This window comes from Impatiens glandulifera, chromosome 4 (assembly GCF_907164915.1).
Source record: "Impatiens glandulifera chromosome 4, dImpGla2.1, whole genome shotgun sequence".
NCBI classification, from domain to species: Eukaryota; Viridiplantae; Streptophyta; class Magnoliopsida; order Ericales; family Balsaminaceae; genus Impatiens; species Impatiens glandulifera.
Window position 1 is genome coordinate 53310303 of NC_061865.1, and position 16713 is coordinate 53327015.

General features: G+C 34.6%; 2 protein-coding genes across 2 annotated transcripts; both read left to right on the forward strand.

The window, feature by feature from the left end:
- The first annotated feature begins 393 nt into the window (after positions 1-393).
- LOC124936792 (ACD11 homolog protein-like) lies at positions 394-1688 on the forward strand. The gene is made up of 5 exons (XM_047477320.1): positions 394-523; positions 618-864; positions 937-1109; positions 1178-1323; positions 1413-1688. Exons 1-5 carry the CDS (start codon positions 498-500, stop codon positions 1517-1519), a joined length of 699 nt encoding a protein of 232 aa, XP_047333276.1. The 5' UTR covers positions 394-497; the 3' UTR covers positions 1520-1688.
- Positions 1689-5914: 4226 nt separating this feature from the next.
- Positions 5915-13366, forward strand: LOC124933662 (serine/threonine-protein kinase prpf4B-like). The gene is made up of 12 exons (XM_047474096.1): positions 5915-6384; positions 6888-8173; positions 8262-8437; positions 8891-9090; positions 9762-9830; positions 10717-10789; positions 11447-11603; positions 11700-11991; positions 12076-12190; positions 12302-12465; positions 12567-12641; positions 12740-13366. Exons 1-12 carry the CDS (start codon positions 6040-6042, stop codon positions 12926-12928), a joined length of 3141 nt encoding a protein of 1046 aa, XP_047330052.1. The 5' UTR covers positions 5915-6039; the 3' UTR covers positions 12929-13366.
- Positions 13367-16713: the final 3347 nt, after the last annotated feature.

Consider the following 16713-nt stretch of genomic DNA (forward strand, 5'->3'; position numbering starts at 1 on the left):
GTCGCGTAACGCGAAGGCAGAATCGTCACGCGAAGAGAAAACCTGTGAAATTACCTCGTCGCGTAACGCGAAGGTAGAATCGTCACGCGAAGAGAAAGCCTGTGAAATTACCCCGTCGTGAAGGGCATGATCATTATGGACTTTTCACGAATTTTTCCTTCGCGAGACGATTCTGCCCATCACGTTACGCGATCGAGTAATGTCGTCAGAATATTTTGAAGTAGTCATTTTGTGTACGCACATTTAATGGTTTTGTCAAATTTCTCTTTATACCTAATAACTTTTTTTATAAAAAACCAAAAAAAATATTTAAAATCCAAGATCAAAGAAGCATGGTTAATAATTTTCTATATATAAATAAATAAGACTTATATATGAAGAAAGAAGAGTTCTCTTCCCACTTTCCAGGTTTGTGCGGTTAACGCTATCAAAGAACTTCATTAGTAAACCTCTCGTCGGACGCCGGCCGGACCTACGGCGACTTTTCTCATCAATCAATGGCCTTAAGATATCTATTCAACAGGTAACAAATCTCCGATTCATCAACTTTCTTCTCTTTTGCTTCCTAAATATCCTTTTTCCGTTAACAAAACGTTCGATTCCATCGTTTAATCTAGAACTATCTCCATGCCCGCCGCAATCGATGAAAACACGCTCTTCGAAGATCCTAATAACACCAGAAGAACTCCGTTATCTGCTGTAGCGGAAGCCTTCGAAGATCTTTCAAAATTAGTTAATAGTACCGAAATCAACCAAAGTAGTCTCAGATTGAAGACGTTCTGCGATGCATGCTCTTTAGTTTCCGTCTTGTTCGGATCTCTCGGCATAGCTTTCAAATTCGCCGAACTTGAATACGTCTCTAAGGTTAGATCATTTTCATTGCAAATCGCTACAATAGAACTTCAAACTCAATGTTCCGATCGAATTGATAAACAGGTAGATAATCTTATGGAAGCGGCAAAGAGATACGAGAATTTGAATATCATTATTGATATTGATGTTAAAAATGATTCAGTAAAAACACCTGGAAGTAATTCACGGAATCTAAGGAGAGTTAGACAGGGGCTTGATCTAATTAGAGCTATTTTCCAGAATTTCTTATCATCAGAGTATGTATTCTTATTTAACTTTGATATATAAGCACAGATATTGAATACTCATCTTCTTTATTTGACAGATTTTGTTCGCTTAAAGATGCAGCATCAACAGCTTATGCTGATGTTTGTGCACCTTACCATACATGGGTAGTTAGAACTGCAGCTTATGCTGGTATGTGTGCTCTTCCAACAAGAGAACAACTTCTACTCAATTTGAATGTAACCGGTGAGTGCATTTGTTTCTTTCGTTTATGTTGATTTCGTGAATGAGAAAAGTGATGGATGTTGATTTTGTGGTTGGTTGGTTGGTTACAGATGAGTTGGCTGAGAAAGAAATGAAACGATATATCAAAGCTTCGCTGCCTGTTATACAATACATAGACAAATTGTATGTGTCGAGGAACATTGGCTTAGATTGGTAGTGCCACAGCACAAACCAGGTTAGAGGTTTTCGCACCATTAATTTATGAAGGTTTAGGTGCTTTGTATTATTTTTTCTGTTGTAAGTTTTCTCATACTTTTTAGATTAGTAGTTAAATTATGTAGACATTGAAGAATTTGATTGATGATTAGATAAGAGATTGGTTGGTATGCTTGTGTTATTTGAATTTAACTCAAATAACCCGAGTAGAGTATCTCATCACCAATGTTATTATCAATCATATTGTTTGAATCATAATAAAACAGACTCAAATAACTGGCTATTTGATTTGTGATGTGGAAAAGATTATTCTTTTAAAAACCCTTTATCAAATATGGTCATGACTGTTACTGACCATAGGTTCAATCAGCTTTCTCTATTCTTTTGAATGCTATGGTTCCTCACTTTAACATAGGGACTTGTTAGTAGAAGTCGAATTTAAGAACTTAGATCTTAATATTCTTTACACTTTAACTACCGGAAGGCCGAATTCTATGATTTCGAAGGCTATAATAATAATTGGGCCATGAGACATTTTTTTAAGTATTGCAAAAGAAAGGGCCTGCTGATAGAGCTCTGCGGGGAGGCGATACTAGTTATCAGGTCAGAGGTAGGCCTGGCCCGTAAGCTGACATCCTTAAAAAGCCATTACTTAATAAGGATTTGTTAGGCGCGATATGCCGACGACTTAATACTGGGAATCGTGGGTGCCGTAGAGCTTCTAATAGAAATAAAAAAAACTTATCGCCCACTTTCTACAATCCGGCCTGAACCTTTTGGTAAGCTCTGCAGGATCAACAATAACTGCACAGAGAAGGAAAGACTTGTCTCCAATCGCCGGTTGGTTTGGTCCAGAAAGGCATGGGACTTTAGTTTTGGGCGTAAAAGTTGATTCTTACCTACGATATTTCTATATGGATGAAAACAGCGCTACTAAATGAGGTCTCCCCTGAAAATTCAAGAGTTAAGAAAGGCTCTTATTCTTTTTAGAGGAATGAGTTATGAATCTCAAAATTAACTAATTGAAATCAAAAGAGAGGTAAAGGACATTAGTTGAAAACTGATAACAAAGGTTCCTACTACATTGGTTCTCTAGATTCTGAACAATCTTCGAGAAAGTTTGCAAGAATGCGGATATGATGATCACCTAGAAGAAACGGTCTGCATCAGTAACTACAGTTCGGTTTTACTTAAGAAATAAAAGGTTTCAGGTTGATTCTCAAAGAGGGTTATAACTGTAGGGTTTTTGTTAGCAATCCGGAATAAACCGGGTCACAAAAGAAAATAAATTTTGAAAAAAAAAAAATCTTATGATCAGTGAAATGGAGAAGTTAAACTTTTAATTTTAACTGTCTATTTATGAGTTTTCAAATAGTCTTAATATATGGAATGCTTGTTTCTCTAATTTAAGTAGGGATGGGCATTTTGACCTAAACAACCCTTAATTCGTTTACATCGAAGTTCAGACAGGACCAAACCACACAAGTCATTCGGTGCCTTAGTGTTTCTTGTGACTTCCACATAATTAATACTCAAATTTTGACATGTTTCACCGTTACTTCGAGTGCGGAGTGCGAGTGATGTAGTGTAAATCAAACTCTTCGAGTGTGGAGTGCGAGTGATGTAGTGTAAATCAGTTTGAATATCCCAACTTTATAGTTTGTCGTACTTATTTTTTATATCTACGTTCCAATATTTGATTATACATATACATATAATTAATGAAATAGTTTTTAACAAGTCAAATAGTTTTTTAATTTTTTTTTTTTAATAATTTGTTAAATAAAAACATAATTGAAACTATATCTCAATCAAACCGACCAACCATTTAAAATTCATAAATTTATTATAATGAAATTATTTTAAAAAAATGATGAACACCCTAAATTTAAGTACATAAAAGATCTTGTCTCTTTGTCTGAGTTGATTTAAACTTGTATCAAAATTAATTCTAAACATTAATTTTGTGTGTTTTAACTGAAATTAAACACAAGCAATTCAAATAAACTCTTATCATTTTAGAATGCAACTATCTCTCAAAATTTCTAATATCATCATTATCACATTGGAATGCAACTCTCTTGTAAGGAATATAATTAGGAAAGCATTAAAGAAACTTAAATATAAAATTAAACTTAACTAATCTTCAAATTTCATTTTCTGAATGCCTCAAACCATATGTTTGCAAAATCACAGGGAAACTTGTGAAAAGTAACTCTTAGTGAGGATATGTATTGAATGAGAAGTTGCAATGTCATTTTTTTTTTATAAGAAAGTGTGAATCAATTTTAATATTTTAATCTGCCTTTCGGAGTTGAAGCAATGACTTTTTGATTGAAAAGTTATTATACAAATATTCGTAATATCTTGCATTTAGATTTAGAATGAATATATTTAATATCATTACTAAAAAAAGGCATTTTTTTCTTTGATCTCTCTTGTTTTAGGACTAAAAGTAATGTAATCACCCCCACCACTTTTGTGCCTTAAACCCCTATTATTTTCAATCAAATTTTAAATTATCAAGATCTCACCATCTATAATATCTATTCCAAAGCAAATGAACAATAATTTATATTTGCATTCTCCTATGATTAAAACAAATAGAGAATTTAACATCCATTCCTCAAAAAGTAACTCATATAAAAAACCATCATAATTATCAAGCAAACAATGAATCATACTAACAATAAACTCGAAAATAAGGTCGTGAAATTATTATCTTCTTGAATGATGGTGATTTTATTGGCATTTTTATAATGATAAAATTGTTTATTTCTTTCTAAAAGAATAATAAAAAAAAATCTCAAAAGCGCTAGTTTCACCCAAAAATACTTTCAGTCGGATTCAGTTACCATTTTCACTAAAAAAAAAAAAAAAAATACATTAAATCGAAGTGATACGCTATGTCAGAACTAAAAAAAGATTTAAAAATATTTCTAGAAAAAATATTAAATTTCTACAACAAATAAATTTGACATGTTTATCAAAAAAAAAAAAAAAACAGATAATAATTTAATGTAAACATAAAATTAAAGTTAAAAATATATAAAATAGAAAGTCATTCAATTGATTTATTTTTTTTATATAATAAATTAATTCAAATAATGCATTACAAATATATACATTAATTTAAAATAATAAAAGGTAACATCTAAAAAATTAAATGAACTAAATAAATTTTAGATATTAAATAATAAAAAATTGTAAAAATTAAAATTCTAATAAAAATCATTTAACAATCACATAATTTCTTAAAGGTAATTTCAAATTAAACTTATGAGATTTCTATATCAGAAGAATCTTTATTCAAAATTTCAAGTGACAATAAAATTTGTATTTGTCTAAAACTTAGTAAACAAAGTCGAAAAAAAGTTATACAAAATAATTACTACCATCTACAAATGTAATCAAAATAACGAGAAACTCATCTAAATTATTAGAGAAGGCTTATAAAAGGGCTATGGAGAAAAATTAATTCCCAAAACTCTTTATTATAAAAATAAAAAACAATTCAACGTCCTATCCTTTTCTGCAAAGAAAAATTCAAACACGAACTCATAAATCACCACTAGAATAATTGGAGGGTATAAACAACATACGATCCACCAAAGATTGAGAGTATTATTCGAATCAGAGCGGATCTATATCATCCCACCCGTTTTTTTACAGTACAATGTGACATTACCATATCATTTCTTAAAATTTTAATTTAATATACTATTTTATATATATATATATTTTTTTAAAAAAAAACTTACATCCACTCTTGTTTCATCATTTTCTATTTATTTTTGTAAGCCCACCCAAACTTGGATTCCTGGATCCGTTCCTGATTCGAATTACAAAATTTTGAGCAACAAATTCGATCCGGTTAAACAAAATTCTGTACCAAACAAAACACAACATCAATTCAATTTTTTTTGGAATCAAAGGAGAACTAGAATGATAACCACGACCATGACCACCGCATAAACTCAAAGCGTTTACAGATGAAATCAAATCCGTGACATTTTAGTTTCTTAAACCCACTCTTACCGCTGAACCACCAATTCAAATTTAAGTGGTGAAAAGAAAGACAAGACACGCTCCAAATTGTAAAAACCATGAAAATGACACAAAGATAATGAATGTTCAACCTCTCTATAATTTTTTTTTATAACAAAAAAAAATAATTTCTGAATATTATTTTAACTGATTTAATTCATATATATTAAAAATTAATATATATATTTAATTATTTAATAAAAAATATCTAGTCCAAAAAAAAAAATAAAAAAAATAAAGAGTGAAAGAGATGGGAAATAGAGTACATGGGTAAGATTAAGAGCGCGAATGAGAAGGAAAAATTAGAAGATTGTAAAATAGGCCCGTCTCTTCAATTAGGTATAAAATTGCTCATCATATTCCTCCTAAATACTCGTGCCCCCCCGGATTGTTATTCTCGCGCACTCGCAAGTTCTCGTTTCCCCCCTCCCATCAAACCAGGAAAACCTAACCCTAGATTTCGTGAACCTGCTCATGGCTGGCGATTCTCAAGACAATCTCCGTCGCAAGCACCGCCGGCTTTCCGAAGATGACGACGCTGACGATTCCACCAAGCTCCGTAAGCACCGTCATCATCACCATCGTCACCGTGACCACCGTCGCAGCAGCCGTAAGCGTGAAGGTGAAGAACAGCCAGAGTTGCAAGTAGAAGAGGAGGTTTTGCTTACTCTTCCGCCGCCGTCAACTGGTGATGTCGATTATGATATGGAGGAAGGAGAGATTGTTGATGATGTCGGTCCTTTGAAGATGCGATCGGATTCTGATGTTGAATCCAAGGCTGCTGGATTGATTGCTGAATCCGATAAATTGACAATCACGGTCTGTACATACTGTTCCTACTCTTTTTTTTCTTTTTAAAATTTGGATTCATGTTCACTGTATTGTATGATTAGCGTATGTTGGACATGAATAGACTTAGTTTTGCTCTTTTGTTGGTTAATTTTGTTTAATTTTGTTAGAAGGTGAAATCCAGTTGTTATTTCAGCGTCCAAAGAGAATAATAATGCTATGCTATTTTTTCTCCTTTTTTATTTGGTATGCCTTTACTCAAATAGTAGTGGGTAATAGTATCTTCAGAGTACACGAGGCTTTCATTAAGCACTAGACAGATCCAAGTTCCGTTGCATATTTTCTTTGAGGCAGCTTCTTCTCTAGGCATTTCATGAAGGTTGATGGCTTTCAGTTAATTTGTAAGAACAACCATGCATTTTGTTTATTAATATGTTAATGTAGTCTTCTGCTATTTCACGTGTCTCATGTTCATTTTCTTGCTTATAAAGTACGAGTTTATAGCTTGATTTGTTGAGGCTTTCTTATTACAGGGAGTTAATGGAGCTAAGATGAAGCTTGAAGAAAACACGGTGAATGGTGGCCGTGGTTTGGAGGTATCTGGAGAAGCCAAGGGTGACACCGGGTTGCTCGTTTGTTCCAATCTAGATGTCAAAGTGAAAGCAGCAGCTGATGGTAGCAGTATTCAAAATAAGGTTCCTAATTATATGAATGGTGCCACTATATTAGGATCAGTTAAAGAGAATTATGATAAAGTTGTAGAATCACAGTCTCCTGTCAAAACTAGCAACAGGAGAACGATATACCATGTTAGCGAGGATGGTTGTAGGAGTCAGAGCAAATCAATGTCATCTGGAGATGACAGAAATGTGCAGAAAAGCTTTGTGTCCTCTCCCCATGACGAGAGGAACAAAGAAACGGGTTATAGTAGGGATAGACCCAAGTCTCATGATAGATGCAGGGAAAGATCTCGTTCACATGAAAATGTACTGGATACTTCCATGCCAATACATGCCCAAGATAGCAAGAAATTTGTTAGTGATTCAGAGGATGACGATAACATGATTGAAAGAAACAGGGACTCCCAACATGATAAAAAAGATATATCCAAGTATAAAGAAAGGGAGAGGAGTTCTAGTTACAATTTGTATACTCGACACCCAGATAGGCATCGTAGCCAGGACAGGGAGGCGAGTTGGGATGGACGGCACAATGATAGGGAAGGGAGAGACATGGACAGGGATAAAAAAACTGAAAGACATAGGGAGAAGGACAAAGAGGATGGAGAAAGGCAAAGGGAGAGGGATAAGAAGAGAGATCGAAGACAAGAACGGGATAGAGAGATGGATAATGAAAAGTTGGCCAGAGATAAAGAGAGGATGAGGGAAAATGATAGGGAAGGAGAGATGGATAGGCAAAGGGAGAGGGAGAAAGGAAGGGAGAGAGAAAAGGAAAGAGACAGGGACAGAGAAGAATGGGGGAGAAAGCGGCAAAGGGAGAGGGAGTGGGAGAGGGAAAGAGAGGATAGGGAGCGAAGAAGGGAGAGGGAAGATAGGAGCCGAAAGAATGAAAGGGAGTGGGAGAATGGAAGGGATAAACCTGGAGGTAGTGGAAGGGATAGAGAATCTGATAGGAGCATCCGGCATCATAAGAACGAAAAGGATATTGATGATAGCTATGATCGATATAGGAATTATGACTCCAAGAGTAGGCGGTTTGATGAATCACAGCATAGTAATAGGGTTAGTAAAAATGATAGTGAAAAAGTTGGTCATGTAAAATCTGATCACCTGAAAGATGAGAAAGAGAAATCTAAGAGGTATCATTTGATAACTTTAATATGCTTGGTGAGGGAACTATACTCTTTATGTAAATATTAATGAGTTAAAATATGATTTTGTTCACAGAGAGGTAGCTGAGATAGAGGACTATGAAGAAAAAGTTGCCTTACAACTTGCAGATCAGGAAGAGGATGATCTTGATAGGATTAAAGAGGAGAGCAGAAGGCGAATGCAAGCCATCCTTGAAAAATATAAAGCTAAACCATCACATCAAGTCAACAAGCCTCAGCCTAAGGACTCTGGTATGGTACTTCAGAGTAGGCTATTCTTTGTGCTCCAACAGTAATCCTTTATTTTTTGAGACTTAAAAACTTAGTTATCTGATATCATGTGCTTTATCCCTAATGGTTGACCATCATTTTACAAAATCCAGCTTTGGCCTTGCAGAGGAGGATTCTGATCTTTGATAATTGTTGATGAATATTGACTCACCTGCTTCCTTCAATTCCTCAAAATGAAGTAATAGTTTTGTGCAACTGCTTTGTTTGCTTCAGAAAGCCTTAGTATCTATAACTGATTTTGACCTTATTATAGTTGTTTTTTAATTGCAAGACTTTATCCTTTTTTTTTGTGATTTAAGAACTATATGAGCAACATCTTCATGATCTAGTCTACAAAATAAATGTTCCTATATGAAATTTCATATATCTTGCACTACTTTTTTAATTTAGTATAGATGATAATTTTATGTACAGAAAAGGAAAACACTGCGTGCTTCTTTGTTGACGCTTCTGCTGATCGAACTGTTCTGGAAACTTCAGATGACAAGATTGGCGTAATTGATAACAATGTGGATGAGCCTCCATTAGCTGTTGTCAAATCTCCACTCCAGAATGAGGGTTTTATTATTCAAAGTACTTCTGGTGCTGGGGGTCTGGGAGAGGGTTCTCCAAAGGTGCGTCTGATTGTTTTATCTAGACATGTCTTGGATTTTCATTTTAGTACTTTCCGTTGAAAACTTCTTTTGTTGCTTTGAGCTTCCAGACGTGTATGAAATCCGACCGTTGTGGTCTCATGGTGATGGTCTTCTTTTGTCTTTTTCTTCTTTAAGTTTTTGGTTTTTGTTACGTATCAGTAGGTTAGTTTGTAGGGCATAAAATAGAGGCCCCAAAACTTATTATGTGATCTACTTTTACCACCAAGAAATTGATAGATATATGTTAGACAACTGGAGTTTTTGTTAGTATGTAGACAAGTGGCACTCTAAGTGCGTTATATTTAAAGCTCTATATCTTTATAAAAAGAGATGATCTAAATGAATGAATGAAACTACAGTTGTCTTGGCTTCTCATCTCAAATTCTCCCTTCTCATCCTCATCCTCGATCAATTCTTGGATAAACCATATCCTGTTACAATGGAATCAAAGCTACGAATCATGCTATGGAAAAAATGAAGAAAATAAGATGCAACATATTTAATCAAAGGGATGTCTGAAAATATGGTTATCTTGGCCTCTCATCTTATTTTCTTAGTCACTCATCTCTCAACCAATTCTTGGATATGCCCTATCCTGTCACAATGGTATCCAATTGGAAGCAGTCTTAATGTTATATTTATTTTTGCAGAGTGAGAGATCACAGGGAAGCTTTTGTGATGATATTTTTGGGGATTCACCAGCCGGAGTCCGTAAAACAGTAAGTTTTGTTTTGGATTCTGCTCTCCTTTTTGATTGTTTTCATTACTCGTTTCATGCAAAACATGCATCATCTGTAGTGTTGAATTATCCGTGGACTAACAAAGTACCATATATATATTCATATATTGTAATCTCAGCAAAATATCTAGAGCTACGAGTATGACTTTGATGTTTTTAATGTTATATTATGATTGTTTGTCAGTTAGATGCTTGTGTTTCAATTATTATGCTAGAAGTGTGATGCTACCCATCTCATACAACTGGTTTAAATAAAAATGACAACTAGCTTTTTATAAGAAATCATGATCTGTCAAAAGCGGCTTATGCATGAATATTTCCATAGATTCTAAACACGTATTCCTTGACACATTAGGCCTTTCTACTAGACACGTCTATAATCTTGAAATTCAGTCTGCTGGTTGTTCTTGTAATATCTATTTGTGTGGGGTGGCTGGGATCTGACAATCATATTTTTTCAGCATGGTAATGGTGTTTGACAAGATATGTTCTGTGCTTGAACGATTCTTTTAGCAAAGCTGGGTAACCAGAGATTACGTAAATATTTCAATTTTTCCTTTTGGTTTCTTATTGCCTAAGAACGTCACTTCAGAGTTGGAGCTGCATCTTCAGTTTGATTACCAACAGGACATAGGAAATCTCATAGTATGTGAGACCTCTGTGTCATGTGGGTATCCTATGGTGTGATCAGAATGTAACATTTTCCTGATTTTCTTTTGCCTTCAAATTGAAGCCTGACCATTAAAATGTTATATATGTTGTTCTTTTCAAGAAGTAAGGAGGAGCTGTCATGTAATGATAACATGTGCATTTGTTCATATTCTTTTATTCTTTTTCATTGTTTCTTACTGAATCCTTTCATTCAGGCTAAGTTAGATGGTGTAGCTGTTGAAAGGAGTGGTCTTCATGACAATTGGGACGACGCAGATGGATATTATAGTATGTATTACTGACATGATTGTATCCTCTTTCATGATCCTCTTCCACCAATTGTCTTTCTTCTTAATTTATACTGTCCCATATATAATGCCTGGCACTTCCTATGCTTAAGTAGAAAACATTGAATCTGTTTAATGAGGTCATCATTTTGTATTGAACTTATAAATCTCCCGAGGCTATTAAATTGTTAATACAGGGTTTTTAACTTGTAGCAAAAAAATCTCTGGAGAGAAGTGATTGACAATAACAACAGATATTGCAAATGATAGTTTGACACATCAGTTAGAATATTTGTCATAAGAGAGCCCAAAAGTGATTACATTGCTTTCAACCGAGTCTTTTTTAGGAATTGGCTAATTTTCTATATGAGTGGGTGATTATAAGATTACCTTTTATTCATATACTAATGCCTGAATGCTATGAAAAAATGTATCTGATAGCAGAAGCCTTTAGTTCTACATATCGGTTTTCTTTTGTTAAAAATGAAACTTCTGAGTATTGTTATGTTTTTTTTATCTTGTCTAAAAAAATGTAGAATATAAGATTTTATTTTTGTAAAATTTATCATTTAGGAAAAACATTGTCTCTTTGCTTGAAGGTGTTTAGATTATATAAGTTCTATAATCTTCCTTCTTACATGTCAGACTTCCCTTGCAGGTTACCGAGTTGGTGAGCTACTAGATGGTCGGTATGAAGTTATATCTGCTCATGGGAGAGGAGTCTTCTCTACAGTAGTTCGTGCAAGGGATCTTAGGGCTGGACCTGGTGATCCTGAAGAAGTAGCAATAAAAATTTTACGCAATAGAGAGGCAATGTAAGTTGTTTTGTCTCTCATTCTCTTCTTTATATTCTCAATGTTGAGGTAGTATGTTGACTGACTTTGAAATGCTTTTGTTTCTGTATGACACAGGCTTAAGGCTGGTAAAGAGGAGCTTATCATACTAAACAAATTAGTCGGTGCTGACCCTGAGAATAGGAGACATTGTGTCCGTTATCTTTTGTCTTTTAAATATCGGGACCATCTTTGTTTAGTTTTTGAATCTCTTCATATGAATCTGCGTGAAGTTCTTAAGAAGTTTGGTCGCAACATTGGACTTAAACTCACCGCTGTTAGAACATATGCTAAGCAACTATTTATTGCACTGAAGCATCTCAAGAACTGCGGTGTTCTACACTGCGACATAAAGCCAGATAACATGCTTGTAAATCTCGAGCCACTTTTCATTATGGTTTGGAATGTTCAGATGTGTAAATAGGGTTAACATTCTCTTGATTGATTTTCTTAGGTAAATGAAGCAAAAAATGTTCTGAAGCTTTGTGATTTTGGTAATGCAATGTTTGCTGGCAAAAATGAGATTACACCTTACCTTGTCAGCCGCTTTTATCGGTCCCCTGAAATAAGTAAGTTTTCCTTTCTTAAAGATATGTATGTGAAAGAATAATTTGTGTGTTGGATGTTCCACTTATATTTGTTGCATTATTAATATTGAGACGAATTTCCTCTTGATGTAGTTTTGGGCTTGCCATATGATCATCCTATGGATATATGGTCTGTCGGGTGCTGTTTATTTGAGCTCTACAGTGGCAAGGTACTTTTCCCTGGGGCTACAAACAATGACATGCTTCGCCTTCATATGGAACTAAAGGGACCATTCCCAAAGAAGATGCTTAAGAAGGTAATGTTGAGTTAAATTTGTGCTCCTATGTCTTGTTCAGTTTAAGATTAGAAATAGCAGTTTTTAGTATCTTTGATTTTCTTTTCTCTTCATTCTAACAGGGAGGTTTCATTGAGCAACATTTTGACCAGGACTTGTGCTTTCTTGCCACTGAGGAGGATCCTGTTACTAAGAAGGTAAGAAATTGTAAATAATATCCAGTGTTTTGTATCTACAAGGATATATATTCTTACCTGATTTACTTATTATCTTGTTTCTCTATTTACTTCTGTAGACAATGAGGAGGTTGCTCCCCAGTATGAAGCCGAAAGATATAGGCACAATAATTACTGGCTCGCCTGGTGAGGATCCGAAGATTCTTGCCAATTTCAAAGATCTTCTGGAAAGGATCTTCGTGTTGGATCCAGAAAAAAGATTGACAGTATCACAGGCCTTGAGCCACCCATTTATCACGGGCAAGTGAACAATGATGCTGATTTTCTGAGTCCAGATGCTGTTGCCCTATTTGTATATTATGGCTAAATTTATATTCAGATTGCTAATAATTGGGCATTTATCTGTCTTCATCTTCTTTGTGATGGCTTGGGGAGCTTCAAGCAATATTTCTGGCATGGGGAAAAGTGGAAATAGATGCATTTGGTCTGACTACCTCTACCATGGCGGTCGTTTCAGTGGAATGTTTACTGTTCTATTGTAAGACAACTTTCCAAGAGGCGTTTTTCCTCTTTTGTAACCAGTTTTAATGATGAGCGATTAATTTAACATCTTTGGATTAAATGTTTGTTAGTTCTCTCATTATTTTCCCATCAAATCAAGTACATAGAACTGTGTTACTGGATCTATATGCATCCAAATGATATCAGGGTGGTTTTGAGAGGCTAGAGGGATTGCACTCCTAGTATTTGATCTTTATGTTATGCTTGTCTGTGTTTACTCATTGTTGATTGGTTTATGGATAACCGGATATCTTTCCTTTTGGCTCTTAGTATCCAAATTAACTTTTCTTTTGTTAGTTAATGGTTTATCGTTTAACTTAACTATCTAGTATACTCTGTGGATTGGATCTGGGATGTTCTAATTTTACTTTTCATTCAGGAGATCTACCAGTTCAATGAGGCAACCGTGCAGTGCTTAGTTGCATTAAAGGCACTCTGAAGAAGGTACCATTGGTTTGTTTGTTAGGAGCTTATCAAGATACCATTCATAATGCATCACATAATCACTTTATTCATATTTTACTTGTCTTCCCATTCCAATCTTTATATGAATACAATGATGCTTTATGTTATATATGCAATTATTACCTTGTAGATGAAACTTGTCCACTGATTTACTCTTGTTGAGCAATCAGTATTTCATTTCTAGGATATGATTTTTTGTATGTTTTTGCTTGTTTATTTTCCGAATTTGCAATATTTTCATACGCATACCCTAATGAGATTGCTTACATTGCTCCATGCATTGTTCTTGGGAGGAGTTTGCATTGGAAGCTGCAGTTGAAGTTGAAGCACATTCTGGTAAGAGCCTGTTCTACTAACTTGTTCTTTTGTCAATTAGTGGTTAGTTAATGTGTATTGCTGGAATATTTGATGTGTTTTCTCCCTCTGTAGGTACTTCTTTAACTCGTTCTTCAGCGATGTTGGGTATGTATATCCACCCTAATCAACTTGAAGTGTACCCCTTGTATGATGCTACCGTAGAGCATTCTTGAAATAATTTTATGCTTGTTGTGTTTTCTTTATGTATATGCTTATGTATTCTCAGTTTATATGGGTCATAGATTTTACTTGCATGATACATCAAGTTTATTTGTTTGTTTATGACAGTAATAAGGGTGTACCTAGAACTTGGTTTTGCTTAGTTTGACTTGCTGTTGTAAGATTGGGATTTAGGTGGATGTATTTTCTGGGCATATACTATTCAGTTAGTTGGTATATGAGAAAGTATGCTCTCTTGGAAGAGAATTTTTTTTTACTGCAGAGCGTAGACTGATGTGAAATGGATCAACATCATTAAGACGAAAGAGCAAAACATAATTTAGCGAACCCTAGGAAGAAGTATCAATGTATGTACTGTCTATGTAGTGATAGTTAGATATTCATTATGATCATCTTGGTTTTAGTGAAATTCTCTTTTTTTTCCATTGCTTTTGTTACCTGCTTTTATTGAGATAGTTCTACGCTTTATGAGCTTATATGAACTTTACCAATGTGCTAATTGTTGGATCTTTTAGTGTCGAAAAAATGTTTAATAGTTGTCTATTTCTTCCTCTGGTTTGTGATAAATTCAGTTATCCTGGCCCAAAAAAGGGGTCCTAACTAGATATGTTAGTGTGAATAACTGATCCTTGAAGAGTGTCATGTTCAGTTTTGTGGATAACGGCTAGACCTTTATGATCTAATACCTGATGTTCATGGTTCTCATTTCATTACATTATTTTCCATGTCTTAGACAGTTAACTATACATGATACATTGCAAAATTTCTATTAGAAAGCGCGGAAAGATCATGCATACCTCTTTTTTTTTAAAATATTTTATACTAATGAAAGATACTAAGGACTGCCTAAGAGGAATAAAAGAAGGCAAAACACAATAATGACCAACATAAAGTATGTTCAAAAGCTGATGAATTCTATATTCTATATAAAAAATATATCTATAACAGCCACCTGCAACCAACTCCAAACAGAACAAAAACCAAGAAGTGTGTTATCTATCTCATTTAAGTCCTCATAAAGAGGACTGCTAGCTATTTCCTTTAAAAGTTTTGAGAAATTACCCATGCATACATTAAGGTAGGGAGGAAAGTATACATTGGGAGCTCATGAGCATTGTAAAGTATGTTGCAATCTGTTTCATTATCATAAATTACAAGGTGGGGCATAAACATTTTAGATTGGAGTTGCAACTATGGGAGCTTTTTCCTTTTCAATGGGAGGTTTTTGCACACAAGTTCCAGTTGGAGGTGAAAAAGTATGCAATAGGGAACAATTTATTTTAAATTTTCTTGAGTTGTTAAAGTTTGTATCAATAAAGTTGTTAAGATGATGACTTCTAATACAGCAAACAATGTCCTCACCAAGTATTGGACACATGACCTTGACGTTGTTCGGTTAAACAACTCAATCATCAAGCCAAGTCACCTTGTGTTAGTACTTGGTAGTAGTGAACACTGGCTATACTTATTTAGATTTTAGTATGTACAAGTTGGTTTTTTATACACACTTTTTAAGAAAATCTAATATATTGCTCCCTTATTAACAAAAGTTGTAATATAAGCAACAATGTTATAGGTCTTTCATGTTGGGTTCATGATCGCGTTGACTACTTGCCATTATTTGGGTCATTGGAGTATCATAATTTATGGGTGTGCTTAAGTTGATAACCAACTTGTAGAAACTTATTTGAAAGAAAACATTTTATTGAAGCATGCCGTATATGGTCTTATTTCATGCTAAGGAATTAACTTCAATGATTCTAGATCTTTCATGGGTTCATGCCACATTCCCTTTTTCATTGCATTATCGTTTTGATATGTGTAACCTGTCTATTGTTGGTCATTTGAATGAGAAATGATTAAACAACGGTTTTGAAACTTCTTGAATTTGACCATGTATATGCTCCTAAAAGTTAGGTTAAAAGGTAGTTAGGTTAAAAGGCAATGAGTTAATCTTAAATTGTAATTGAGGGAAGAGGCATCTAAAAACAAACTTGCTATGAGAGAGAAAGCTCTCTTTAGTGAGTGCCCTGTTTGTCATAAAGACACCTCCATAAGAATTAGGAGTATAGAACATCATGTTGATTTTCGAGGGGGCGAGCTAGAGGTGGACGACGAAGGTCTTCCTCCCATGTGATGACGGCAATTGCGTCGAAGGCCAGGCCCTCATCGGAGTTCATCGTGACAAAGCTCCATAGGACAATGTTCTTCACAATGGAAAGAACCACAACACGGATCTTAACAGTATAAGATGAGGATGTTTTTTAAATCGGGATAGCAAAGACCAATGTCTTGGGCAAGTTGGCTTCATATGTTGTGTGAATGCCCTTTCTTTGTTTCTTTGCGAATCAGTAAATGCTTGTGAGAAAACGCTTGTAGAGCCGTGACAATTCCCATAGGGGGTTGAGAGAGGTACAACTGTTCATCTTGTTTGAGGATCGTTTCTTTTATCTAGACAAGTAGTTTAGGGAGGATGAGAAATTTTCCACCTTTTATTTGGGCCGATTTTAGAATAACTTTATGGTAGAAA